This window comes from Haliaeetus leucocephalus, unplaced genomic scaffold (genome assembly GCF_000737465.1).
Source record: "Haliaeetus leucocephalus isolate CR32 unplaced genomic scaffold, Haliaeetus_leucocephalus-4.0 Scaffold162, whole genome shotgun sequence".
In the NCBI taxonomy this organism is placed as follows: Eukaryota; Metazoa; Chordata; class Aves; order Accipitriformes; family Accipitridae; genus Haliaeetus; species Haliaeetus leucocephalus.
The window spans coordinates 961335-974315 of NW_010972598.1; the positions used below are offsets into that span (position 1 = coordinate 961335).

General features: G+C 43.3%; 1 protein-coding gene across 6 annotated transcripts in view; it reads right to left on the reverse strand.

Moving 5' to 3' along the window:
- Window positions 1-612: 612 nt before the first annotated feature.
- The window catches only part of LOC104828709 (cytochrome c oxidase protein 20 homolog), a 12492-nt gene continuing 123 nt past the window's right edge, over window positions 613-12981 (reverse strand). Inside the window, exons 2-7 of one of the 6 annotated variants that reach the window (XR_774051.1) lie at window positions 10705-10819; window positions 10516-10579; window positions 9669-9906; window positions 9130-9208; window positions 2500-2720; window positions 613-1885 (exon numbers count right to left, since the gene is read on the reverse strand). Coding sequence is in view for 1 of the 6 variants with exons in the window: in XM_010562588.1 (XP_010560890.1) it covers window positions 9765-9906; window positions 10516-10579; window positions 10705-10819 (321 nt within the window). In the remaining 5 variants the exon portion in view is untranslated. Of the gene's footprint in view, window positions 1886-2499; window positions 2721-4781; window positions 9907-10515; window positions 10580-10704; window positions 10820-12981 lie in introns of those variants that run through there. The other 5 variants (XR_774049.1, XR_774048.1, XR_774052.1 and 2 more) reach the window with 5 other exon arrangements.

The following is a 12981-nucleotide window of genomic DNA, read 5'->3' on the forward strand; positions in this document are numbered from 1 at the left end:
ATAGGTGATGATGTCATCTTTTAAGAGTTGGAGTTTTCCCAGTTCATGACCCTTTGGAAAACCAGGCCAGTGCTTTCTAAAAGCACAAGCTCAGACTAAGCCACAAGAAATCAAACTGAGTTAGAGATGTGTGAGGTACATTAATATTCCTGCAGATGTTCAATAGCCAGGGGTTGGACTCTCCCAAGCAAAGAAGTGTGCATATACCGTAGTTGTGAACTAGTAATGTAGGAGTAAGTACAGCGGGAGCTGTCTCAGCCTAAAGTGCTGTGGAGGATGGGGAGAGCTCCAGGATGTCAGAAAAAACTGCTGAGAGGAAAGCGGAAATTCAGTAGGGCAGCTTTGTAACTCTGGTGCTAACAAACCAACCGGCTGTGGTGAAGTGAGAGCAGTGCCTCTCTGTCACGCGCAGTTCACCTCATCCTAGACAAAGCCACCCTGCGTAGGTGGAGGGGGCCTCTCGTTATTTTAATAGCAGATTAGCGATTAGTTTGGCGCAGCTTTTCTCCCTTTGCCTGGTGACCGAGGCACAAGCTGTCTCCTCCAGTGCAGCAGGCCTTTCTAGAGCTAGCCGTTGCAGGGAATCGGCTGAAATCAGGACTTGGCCAGTAATTAATCTGGTTGTGACTCTTGCCTTAGTTTGTCTTTCTGCCAGCACTGGGAGTGGCAGGAAGATTCAGCAATGAATCAATTGCTACATAAACTCAGCTGTAGCTTAAAAAAGATGCTAAATGCTTAACGCAGTCAACATCAAAAGAGAAAAAATTAAGGCAAATGTAAAAAACTTGTAATATAATTACTCATGAGGGTGATGATATACAAGTGTTACTTTAGAGCACGTTCTTTGTTCTCTTTTCTGGTTTAGTAGACAATCTTTGATCTGCAGAGTAATCTTGGTCCTAAAAGTTACTGAAATAGAAACTATTGGTAAGACAGCCTAGCCAATTTTTCCCTCAAACTTTTTCATGCTCAGAAAAATTTTACTACTTGGTAGTCACGGACAGCTGCAATTTACACTAAATAATGATTTGGGGATCTGCTGCCTGGTTAGCACACAATAAGTGAAAGGGCACTTGTTTTTCTCAGCGTTAATTCTCCCTTAGCTAGGATTAGACAGCTGCTTACTAGGACACCTCTGATAACTAATGTGGCATAAAAAAGCAAGTATGTGTCTTCTGGTCTGAATGTGGCCCTCGTTTATGTCACATCAGCCTATGTTAATTTTCTGCCACTCTGTGCTCTGGCGGTTTTCCACCAGCTTCTAACAAAAACTGGTTTGCCTTAGATGTGGGGAGGTCTGTGCTGGTGAGGAGCACTGATGGAGCACGAGTTCTGAAATGGTGCTGATGCCCAAGAGAGTTGTAAAATAGAAAGGTCCAGAATAGTACTGAAGATGTCCCTGGATATAAAGGCAAGCTTAAAATACCAGCAATTGTTTACAAGGTGAGAGATGCAGGAAGGGCGCAGTTCTTCTTTCATCTCTGGTGAACTTTCAGCTCTGTGGGGCTGTTGAGCAAGCAGGTGAGATAAGCCCTTGTATTATAAAAGGACTTTTGTCTCTCTGGTAAGAAGGTAGTAAGAGATGGGGGAGAGGAAATGAGTAAGCCTCGTTGGAGTGATTTACTGTAATATTTTTTTTCTGAAAGAAATGACACTTGGGTTTGCTTACATCATGCTGAGAAACAAGAGTCGGAAATAGTTGAGCTAGCAGAATCCGCATGCAGCATCGCATGCACGTTGCGAGCAGCAGAGCTACATACCCAAAGACTAGCACCTCCACACTGTACGCACTTTGTCATCTCTGCTTCATGCTCCCTGCTGCTGTCGGAGCACCTGTGGGGCCTCCAGCCCAGCCTGGGAGCACTGCATCGGAAGGAATGAATTCCTGAAAGCAAAACGGGATGTTACTGTGTGGGTGGTCCACTGCACTGGGCTTTTTCTGCCTTGAGTTTTGCAGAGTCTCTGCCTCTCAGTAGGTCACAGAATCACAGAAATGTTGTTCGCGAGGCCCTCTGGAGATGTAGTCCATCCTCCCGCTTGCAGCAGGGCTGGCACTGGTACTCAGGTCAGCCAGGGCTTTGTTTAGCGGAAGCTTGAAAACCTGCCAGGGTGGAAACTACACGACCTCTCTGGGACACCTATTCCAGTGCTGCATTGCCCTTGCAGCACAACAGTTTGTCCTGCTGCTCGGCCTGAAGCTCCCAAGCTAGAGTTTGCGGCTCCTGCCACATCATCTGCAACTATCAGGAGGCGTTTGGCTCCATCTTTGTAACTGTCCTGCAGACAGTATTAGGCAGTTATGAGGTCACCACACAGCCTGGTCCTCCTCAGACCAAGTCCAACTCCTTCCACCGTTTTTCTAGAGGGCATGCGCTTGAGCTCCCTGAACACCTTAAGAGCCCTTCACTGGAGCCTCTACCTTTTTTTTGACAGCCTTGTTGACCAAGGCCCAAAGCTGGACAGCAATATTGTACGCGCTGCCTCAGCAGTGTCACGTACCAGGGGATAAGCGCGTCACTCGATTTGTTGTCCACGTACTTCCTGATGGAGCCCAGACTGTGGTTTGCCTTACTTGCAGTGAGAACACTCTCTTGGCCCACGTTCAACTTGGCGTCCACTGTAAGTCCTATCCTTTTCAGCAGAGCGCTTCCCAGCTAGCTAGCTATTCAGCTAGCTGCTTCCCAGCCTCTAGGGTACACTCTATTATGCAAGCAGCTACCCTGTAATAATAATAATAGTAGTATTATTTTTAAAAAAATCTAATTTATTAAATTGTTAAATAGTAAGCCAACCACCTCAAAAAGAAACATTAGATGTAAAGTACTTGTGCAAATTAAGTATCTTGTCTATTCTCCCTGTTTGCTCTGAGACACCTTGGAGAAAGGGGCCGTGATAGCACAGCAAGAACCATTTCAGTACTTACTTACATTATCAGAGAACGCAAGACTTAAGTGTCACAAAATGCATTTGCTTTCCAGAAACTAGGACATTCCTTCAGTTGCACCTGTTGTATGAACTTGCCTGCCCCTTTTTGACGAAGAGAAGTATCATCTATCTATCTCCTGTGTGGAGCAGGGGCCGCTGAGCACCACGCTGGCTGCTGGCGCTCGAGCTGACCGGCTGGCTCCCATACATGGCTGCGGTAGGAGCTGCTTTCTCTGAAAGAAAGGAGGAGGTGGAAAGAATCGCTGTGATCCAGTGCTCCGGTCCGCAGGGCAGCACGCTGAGCCCAGCTCTGCTCAGCGTTGAGGAAACTCCGCACTGCTCAGCGGTGGAAAAGAAGGTGGAGGCTGGGAGACACTTCCAAAAAACCATCTCCCTGGTGGATCCCGGACATTCTCAGGAGGGGGCTGCTGCTACTGCTTCGGCAGCCGTGTTGGCACAGCCCCGGGATATTTATGTGCCTCCACAGTTTGGCAGCTGGCCAGTCCTTTTTTTTATTTTTTCCTTTAAGGAAACACCCGCAGAAGGGAAACGAGAGACTCCAGCAGTTTCTTTCAGCAGATCTTAGCGCAGAAAACAAAGCTAAGTTTTCAGGAATGCTCTTGCTTTTATAGATACTTACTGCCTTGTAAGGTGTATTAATCCAGCAAGTACCAAGTGTAAGTATCATTCTCTAGTTCCAGAACCAACCAGTGAATATTATACTGCTGAAAGCAACTGAAAGGCTGGTGGGGGAAGGGAGGGAGTGCATGGGCTCCTCCTTGAATGGTGGCTGTATCTTAAGCGTTCCAATTAGTGTGGAACCCACTGGAGGTCACCAGTAGATGAACAGTGTTGCTCATGTATCAGTAACTGAACTCTGAATTTTGTCAGGTTTGCCGCCATACCAGGGGTATGCAATTTAATACAGGGCTGTGGTTTGTGGTGTCTCACAGCCCTGTGGTTCTCAGACCGCTCCTGAAGCACGGGGAGCATGGCTGCAGGCCTGTGTCCACCTACGTGTGCACGCATGGGCATCCTTCACTCTGCTTGAACTGAATGTTATTCCGAGGCAGCGGCTGGCCAGCCCTGTGGTAGGTGGTCACTCTGTGACCCACTTAGATGCTCTCCAGATGCACATCTTAGATGGTCTTGAGAGTGCACACGTGGGTGACAGAGGCATACAAACTGAGGTGTGGCGTCCTTGGCAGAGGGGTGAATGGTGACACAGAAAATGGCGAGTAGAAATGAATGGTGACTGGCTTTTGGAATGGAGAAGACTGTCGTGCTTGTTAGCGGAGGTAAGAAGCCCTCTAAGGTAGTGGTTCAAGGGGACTTTGTGAGGTTTAGAAAGAAAGGGCTGAGCTCTTTTTATCTATCTGGGACTCCGAGTAGGCAGTTACTGAAGAACATGGCACTTGGATACTATCACAGCTAAAAAACAGAATCAAACAAGTTCTGTCACAGCCTCCCAATGCTGCCTCAGGGTGACCCTCGAGGGCTTTAAATGTTGGATGAAAGCATTGTAAGCACAGCATGTGATAATCACTGGTAATTCCAGATTTCTTTGGGGGGCCTGAACAGAGTATCATCCCCTCTATTTTGAGGAACAGGCTGTTGGAATTTTTTTGCGCTCTCTTTGCTTTATGGATGACTCCTGCAACAGCCATTTGTATCTGCCCAATAATAAATCAGTTATTGGCTTTTCATCTTCAGTGATGTTGCTATTATCTCAGCTAGAGCCTGAATGTTTCCTGACAGGGAAGGGGATGTTAGCTTCCCTTTAATCACTTAAGTTAACATATCCTGAATGTTCTGTTGGCAGAGATTGTGGGCACCCTGACTGAGAATTTGCTCAGAAGAAGGAGCCATAGGAAAACTGGCTGGGTGGATCTCTCATCCCATTTCTGCAGCAGCTGTGAAGTGTCACAGTGACAAGGTGGTGGAGAAGGATCTTTCTCACTTGGTTTGGCCACCTGGCAAAGGTAAAGGTGGTAAGAACTCTTGACCTGGATGATGGAAAGCATGAATATCAGCCAGAGTTGTAAAGCTTGCAGGTGAACTCCAAAAAACCGCCATGCACGTATATGCAGGCTTGAACGTCAAGATGTCTCATGGATATATGCACACCATAATCACTGCAGTTGATCACAAGCCATTTGCCATAAATAGGAGAGATGAGGATCTGTTGTCCAGAGAGAGAAGCCATGTTGGCTGAGAACACACCTGCTGCTTTTTGTTACAGCATTTGACAAAATAACAAGGATTTTAAAAAACAAGCAAAGCATGTGTTTCCTTCTCTCCAGTGCTTGAAGACACGAGAGCGGGAATCTTTGGTTCTGTTAAACAGATCACCACAATACACAGGCTGGGTGTTTTTGGAGCTCTGGCCAGTCTAAAGAGCCCTGCAGTGGTAATTATCTGCTCCCACGGTACATTTCAGGTACTGCCAGTGGGCTCCTGGCATGTTCAGGAAACTTGATGGCTCTGATGCAGTCTTGCTCATGACATGACAGAAGCTGGAAGGATTAAAATAACCTCCTCAGAACAAACTGCTCTTAATCTTTAAAACAAGCAGATACAGGGATGCTGTGACCTATTCCCACAGGAACAGGCAGACCCACTGCTGGATGGCTCTCAGACAAACTACAAGCCCATGCAGAAAAAAAATAGAGAGCACATGAAAACGTGGGGGCCTGCGAACAGGCCTACAGTCAGGGTGCTGCTAGCTGTGAATAAAAGTCTGCATCTTCAAATCACCCAAGGCTCTAACTTCTCTTCATCAGCCTGCTCCTCCGCCTCCATCTGAAGGTTTAGCAGCCATACTTGCTTAGTGTAGCATTTTCATTTTAAGCCTAAGAAGGATATATGTTCCAAGGCCTTGAGTCACATTAACTAAAGCTCAGCTCCACTCCTGACGTTTAATTCTCAGTTCTTAAAAAAAAAAATTTTAAAAATCATCCAAGGATCATGTACTTATAATCTGAACATACTGTAAAACCTTTGTTTTGATCAGTTTTCCAAGGCAATAACAATGTATTTGTTTCAAACTTTAAATGGAGCAAGCAAACAACTTTCACTGGTAACCACTGAGCTCCTGAGCTAAACGCCTGGATAGGAATGAGAGAAGTATGAGAATTAGCCTCCTAAGCTGGGGAAAATCTTTCACTTGGGAGCTCATTACAACTGAGTTCACAAAGTATTTCATTGTTACCTGGGTTGCTTACACCAGAAAAAACAAATGTAATTCCCCCCCAGCCTAAAAAATCATCCTACCACAAGCCAGACTCATTTGTTAATGACAGGAATGACCCTTCCTTTGCAGCATATGAGGACTTGGGGTGGGTGGTGACACACAGAGAATAGCCTGGAAGCCTGCAAAATGCAGCAAGAGCCAGCATCTCCCAAAAATCTCTGCTTGGGTCAAGACATAAATGACAAGTTTGGGATGACAGTTGTAATTGCCTCTGCTGTCAACTTCAAAAATGTTCTTGTGTTTTGAGCCAGTCGCAACTGCCGATGGCTGAAGCGTTACGTTTGCTTTAGTGAAAGGCACTGCGGTGCAGAGGCGATCTGATCACACACATTTCTAGTAACAGAGCTGGCAATTAACCTTGGATTCCACGTTTTAGTCTGTTGCCTTGACAGTGACTTTCCTTCCTGAAAGGCTTGGAGGACACATGCCCTTGCGCCATGGTGCGCTCTGGTTGCTGTTGGGAGCCCCAGGTGTGCACTCCTGCCAGAGGGGGCTGGCAAACACCTCTTCCCAAGGGTATCGCTACTGCGGGGAGTGGGACAAGTAGGGTGTGGAGGAGAGAGTGGGGCCATAAACCCATCTATTTATTTTCGTGGTGTTTTAGATTGCTTTCAGGGAGGATTTTACTAACTTCAGGGATAAAAACTAATTGTGCTTGTCAGTCACCGTTCAGTGACCAAGTAACATAACTCAGTAAAATAAACACGATTTTAGCAACTTTATAGCTTGACATTGCTATACTTAATTCTTTCCTTTTTAAGGCTCATTCAGAGGGATGAAAACCAAACATCTTCAAAATTATGATTCCTCCTCTCTAGTAACAGCCTGGTAAGTTTTAACTTGAGGAATATTTTGAACCTCGATAAGGCAAGAACTATCACATTTGTCATTAGCAGCAATACTTAAAGATATCAAGTCCGATAATAAAACACAGATGCATGCTACATGTTTTCACCAATGACTTAGATTAAAAAAAAATAGCATTAATAGCAATATGGCTCACTAATTTAAAAATTAGTTAGGAAATTGTTTTCAAATGTTAAAATTACTTCTATTAAAATTACTGTAATTTTTATTTTCTTGTGAACGTATCCTAATTTACAACAACTAATAGCTTCCAGATTTTTGGGTTTTGTCCTGTCCCTCACCCTTTCAACAGGGGTTTGTAACCCGTCAGTCACATTCAATCCACTTTCCATAGCTGGCACAAAAGTAGCTGTAGCCGGCGCTTTGAGTAATTACACTGACTTTTTTCCCCTGCATGTTTAACCATGAGTATTCTTCCCTTTGCTATTGCAGGCCCTCCCCTTTCATGCCAACTGACTCCTGCTCACAGCTTCCTTGCCTTATCCCCCCGCCCCATTCAGCAAAGGCTCTGACTTTGGTTAGCTCAATTCCACCTCAAATTTTACTAGATAATGAAGCTCAAACGTGTTGGCGAGACTGCCTGCATATTGCCTCTTTCCCCGTTTTTCTGTTAACATCTGGCATACTCATTTTACATTTTGTAAAGTGAAACAGAACTATGAGATTGGCTATCTACGTAATGCAGATAGATACATCTAGAATTTCACTGTTATTGGCCAGATTTGCTAATACTGTAGTTAGGCTGCTATTGAGCTAACATCCTTAAATGCAGTGGCTTAAACCGACACCAATTAACACCGGGGAGGATCTAATGCTGCAGTTTTCCCCAGATTTTTCAATTTACACAGTATCATGACGCTTCTCCTTTTTTCTCATCAGTCACAGTACTTGTGCATTTTGAAGGATGCCATTATGCGCATGCTAACTTCTTTCCTATCAGTATGAAACAGTATTCTCTTCTTTCTCTACAACTGCTCTTTGCCAAGGAGTAAATTTTCATCTGCATGCTTTTGTTTCCTGAACTCCCCAGCTGAACTATGACCTCGCAGCCAAAAGACCCCCTGCTTAGGTTGCAGTTCCTTTTCTTAGGTCAGATAGGAAAGAACTCAACCATGCATTAAAATAGGAGCTTGGTAAGTCCTGGTTCATGGCTCGCTCAGTTTCCCACTGCCGCTCCAATGGCTTTATGAGGCAACACCTTCTACCCCAAAGGGAAGGAGCTTCCCTCCCCCTCTACCCCTCCTCACCCAGCACAGAATGAGGGGAAACATTTTTCTCTTCTGAATTAAGAGTTAGCTACCAGTTAACTTCTGAGTTTAGATTTTGCAGTGAGGACAGGAAGTCTTTCATCACACTAACTCCAGTTTTCTGGAGACTTTTAATATAAAGCTATTGAAATGAATGTCCTCCATAAAACTTATCTTTATTGTTTCCTCCAAAAGAAACAAGAGGAATAGAGGAAAAAAAGGAAACAGAGTATACAGTTTGTTTTCTTCTTGTAAGAGGCTAATCCACAGAGGGTAAAAGTTTAATTATCCTAGTGTAAATAGCATGTTTGTATAGTGCTCTCAAGTATATTTCCAAATTAAATAAGTAGAGCAGTGCTGCTGTTTGCATCTGGATCCCCAAACCTCCCCACACCAACTTGAGTTAACAACAGATCACAAACTCTCTCAGACTAACAGGGTGAGGGGAAAGGACTATTTTTGCTCAGTGAATGCCTTTAGACCAAAAAGTGCTTACAGCACAACATACTATAAATCATGTTGTGAAAAAAAATAAATGCATTGTGTCACTGGTGTAGACAGAAGCAAGCAAGGAATATTAGGCCATCACTCATCTTTTTACCACCTAACACTGTATTTCCAAATAAGATGGTTTCCTTGAAATTATATAGTGATATTTAACTGAAAATGTACAGTGAAATATACAAGTAGAACATGCCTTTAAAAAAAAAAAAAAACACCACAACTACTGACCATTGCTACTTACAAATAATGTAAATTATTATTCCACCAATTGTAAGGAAATATCTTAAATAGAAGAGCAAGATTTTTAATCAAGTAAAAAGATTAGTTACTTACATAGCTTAGACTGCTTCTGAAGTGTGATTTTATTCTTAGTTTCGCACAGACAGAACAAAGATGAAATCCTTCAACTTCACTGTGTATATAAATTATCTGAAGTTATTCTGCAGCTGAAATCTTACAAAGGCTACCAATACCACTCACCTTGCACAAGCAAAGTGGTCACCTGCTGTTTAAATGTTCCTGTTTTACAAACAGCACAATTAACAGTAGCACTGAAAGATAAGTTTACTCAAGAGAACAGCTGATGAAAATATTTTCCTATATTGAAATGAGATGTAATTACAACTTCACTAAAATTAACCCTTCTGTTTATAATGGAAGTTAAAGCAGTCCCAAAACCCGTCATTAATCCTCTTGAGACCCTGTAACAGAACACATCAGTTCCCAGATGTTGAACAGGAGGTCAATACTATCTGTGTACACAGTCATATACATACAGACATAGATGAAACAAAGACAGACTTGTATACTGACTTAACAGATTTGCTAAGAATTTCTTGCTTGGATTTGCTAGGAAAACCAGCATGATTTACCAGTTTTAGGCACCTCACACATTTACAGGGAAGACTGCCATTTTCGGACCACCTTCTCCCAAAGCTGTATTAGACCACAGATTCCTCTATAGCAGACTATGAATCACTTCTTTCATTGCCAGTTTGTTTTCTTTCTGGATCAAGAGAACTGCCTTCAAATAAAATTTTGTTTCTCATTCCTTCTTTAAGCATTCTTTGCCGGATCCTGTGTTGGGCCAAATTGTACCTGCAGTAAAACCTAGAGGGGGATGAAAAGAAAACAGGATTCCCTGCTTTATATGAGTGACAGTATCAAATCAGAGTTATTCAGCCAGTTGAAAAAGTTGAAACCACATATAATAATGCTAGTAAAATTCATTACAAAATGATGCATAATGAAAATACTAGGGTAACTGCTATTTCTTTAAGGCAAACATTATGCAGCCACTGAGGAGCGGGATATACAAGTCCAATGGAAAAAGCTAATTGCTATAATTTGAATCTTAATGTCATGACCATTTAGTATGCTGCCTTTATAATTAGGACAGAAGGATGACATGCATATGTGAAGAAAAAAAGAAAGAATTAAGAAAGATGGAAATAACTGGCTGGTTTGATCTCTTAGGCTTCCAGAAACAATAACAAGTTTAAAAAAAAAAAATTAACATAAAAATTCTAATTCATTGAACTCTCTTCCTTTAAAAAAAAAAAAAAAAAGAGAGAGAGAACTATTTCAGGGAGAAAGAAGAGGACGCTTTGCTAGGCAAGTTTTTTTGTGGAGTTTCAAAAACAGTGTGAAAGGTCACATGGGTATCATGTTGTACAAAGCAGCCAACCTAGGTCAAAATTCAAGAAGCATTTTACATACCAGTATCCCAACATTGTGCAAATAAAGCCACCAACTGCAAAGTCACAAGATCTTCTAACTCTACCTGAAAGAAAAACAAAAATCCTCAAAAAAATTAGAGAAAAAACCTTGGATGACTTCCCATTATTAATAAAACCTGTTTTTTCCATGCAAATAAATATATTAAAAAAAGAAGGAATAAGTACTTACTAGTTGCTAAAAAATGTCCAAGACCCACAACTAAAGATCCCAGGGAGCCATAGAGCACTGATTCTCGTGCACATGGAACACTTTTAACATCAAGAAATCCTAGGAGTTTGAAGGACTGCAAGAAAAAAAAAAAACCAAACCAAAAACGAAACACATAATAAATTTAAAAAATTACTTTTGTAGAGATCTATGATGCCAACTCCATTGTAAAATGGACTTGTTGCCTTAGTAGTCAAAAATAACCACTTGAGGATTTCCTACTTGCAGGGTTATATATCTGAGCAAAAGTGAACATGCATAGCTATATCAGGAACGGTTTTGGAAGAGTTAACTATTGATTTAGGCAGCATCATTTTGTACAAACCTGTTGATCCATCCTTTCTATTGAATATTATAAAAGAACTATTTCATTTTTTCCTTTACATTCCCCCAAAAAAGAAGGGAGAAAACCTTCAAAATCCAGGATCTTTGTTCAAAACCAACGTACATCGCAACAAACAGGTAAGATTACAATCAATTATCCAGTCAGTTATGCCACATAATTTTAATATTTGAAAAGGCAAATGTGCTTAAAAAAAAGGTGAAATTACCAGAGAATGTGCATGTAGTAGGGAACCTTATACTGAACATTGAATAAAAACATTTATAAACCAGTAATTTTTAATCTAATCCTATATACAGGCAGGGCTGTGCACAGAAATTCTTCTATATACAACACATAAGTTTTTAAATGAACCTAGTGATAAAAATTATTCAAACTATTTCATACTCCGTCTCACATCTGTAACGTACCCTAGCTTGTAACTGCTTGTAACCATCAGTTTGCTATTTAATTTTCAAATGGTAATTCCACGTGGCATTCATAAACCCAACCGTGAACTGAAATACACTTTTCATTTCAGACATGCCTACCCTGGCTTCTGCAAAATCCAAGTCTTCTAACGTGAACGCAACTCACATTTCCCACCTGACAAACATCCTTGCACATGCGCATTCGCGCCATAAGCAAGAGTGAGAAACTACATACAAAAAGGCCTCTAGATAACATGGGTCAGGGTTAAGGTGGCTGCACCGCAGTAACATCGGCACATCCTTCCGCTATTAAGTCTTTTGTTAGGGATGGTGTGAGAATTTGTCTTCATTCTATTGTGTTTAAACCCTTAGACCATTAAATACCAACTGTATCAACTAAAATTTCGAAGGATTTTTTTAAAATGTTTTTTTGTAAAGCTATTCTGCTTGGACAAAGTAGATTTTGAAGATGGAGTACTACAGTCAACTCTTTGTGGAGGGCTGACAACTCTGTGAGACAAGGCATTTGGAAACACATCTGACTGTGGTAATAGGGATGGCAAGCATCTGACAACAGCTGGATTTGTATGCAAGTATGGAAATTGCCACCAATAATTTTATCTATGTTCCCTAGGGACAGCCATCAGCTGTTTCCCCATAATCCCTGTGTACAAGTGAGACAAAAAGGATTTGGTCTATGTTGGTCTAATTTCCTAATGAGTAATTTCAAGTCCTCTCATACGGAAGAAGTCACTCGATATGTTGCTGTTGTTGGCTAAGAAAGTATCCCTGCTACATCCATGCAGCATGATGCACCCTTTTAAAATAGCGTTTCACCTGTTGCTCTACTTGAAATCACTTGTTATGAGTTTAACCATTGCTAACTACCGGCGTTAGGCTCGCTCAAGCGTCATGACAGTGTTTCACCCACAAAGAGAAAGCCCTGTAACGGGGTCCGTGGAAAAACAAACACAAAACCCCCACCCCACCCACCTGGCCCTAGAGAGCCTCAGTTCTGCCGCCGGTTTCCGTCTATTGTTCCCTAATTATTTCCTCTGGAGCAAAACCCACGGGGGTTCACAAGTGGTCTGCGATAACCTCCCCCGTCCCCAGCGCTGGGCTCCCCGGCTGCTTTCGCGGGCACTGCCGCGCGTGGGACAGGGACCGTGGCGGCGGCACAGCTCCTCCTCCTCCTCCTCCTCCTCCTCCTCCTCCCCCGAGGGCCCGGCTGCCCTTCAGCGGGGCGGGCGGTGAACCCGTAGAACGCGTGAAAGGCTCCGTGCACCGTCGGCCTCCGGCGCCTCTGCGGGCCACAGGCCCGCCCCGGCCCCGCCACCCCCCGGGGACGACTCTCGGTCGCCGCTCCGGGGGCTTCCCCGCCGCCCAGCCGGGGCGAGACCCTACGGGCACGGCTCCCTCAGCCGCCCCCCTCAAGCAGGGCTGGGGGGGAGGGGAGGAGGGGCAGCGCTCCGGCGAGGGGGGAGG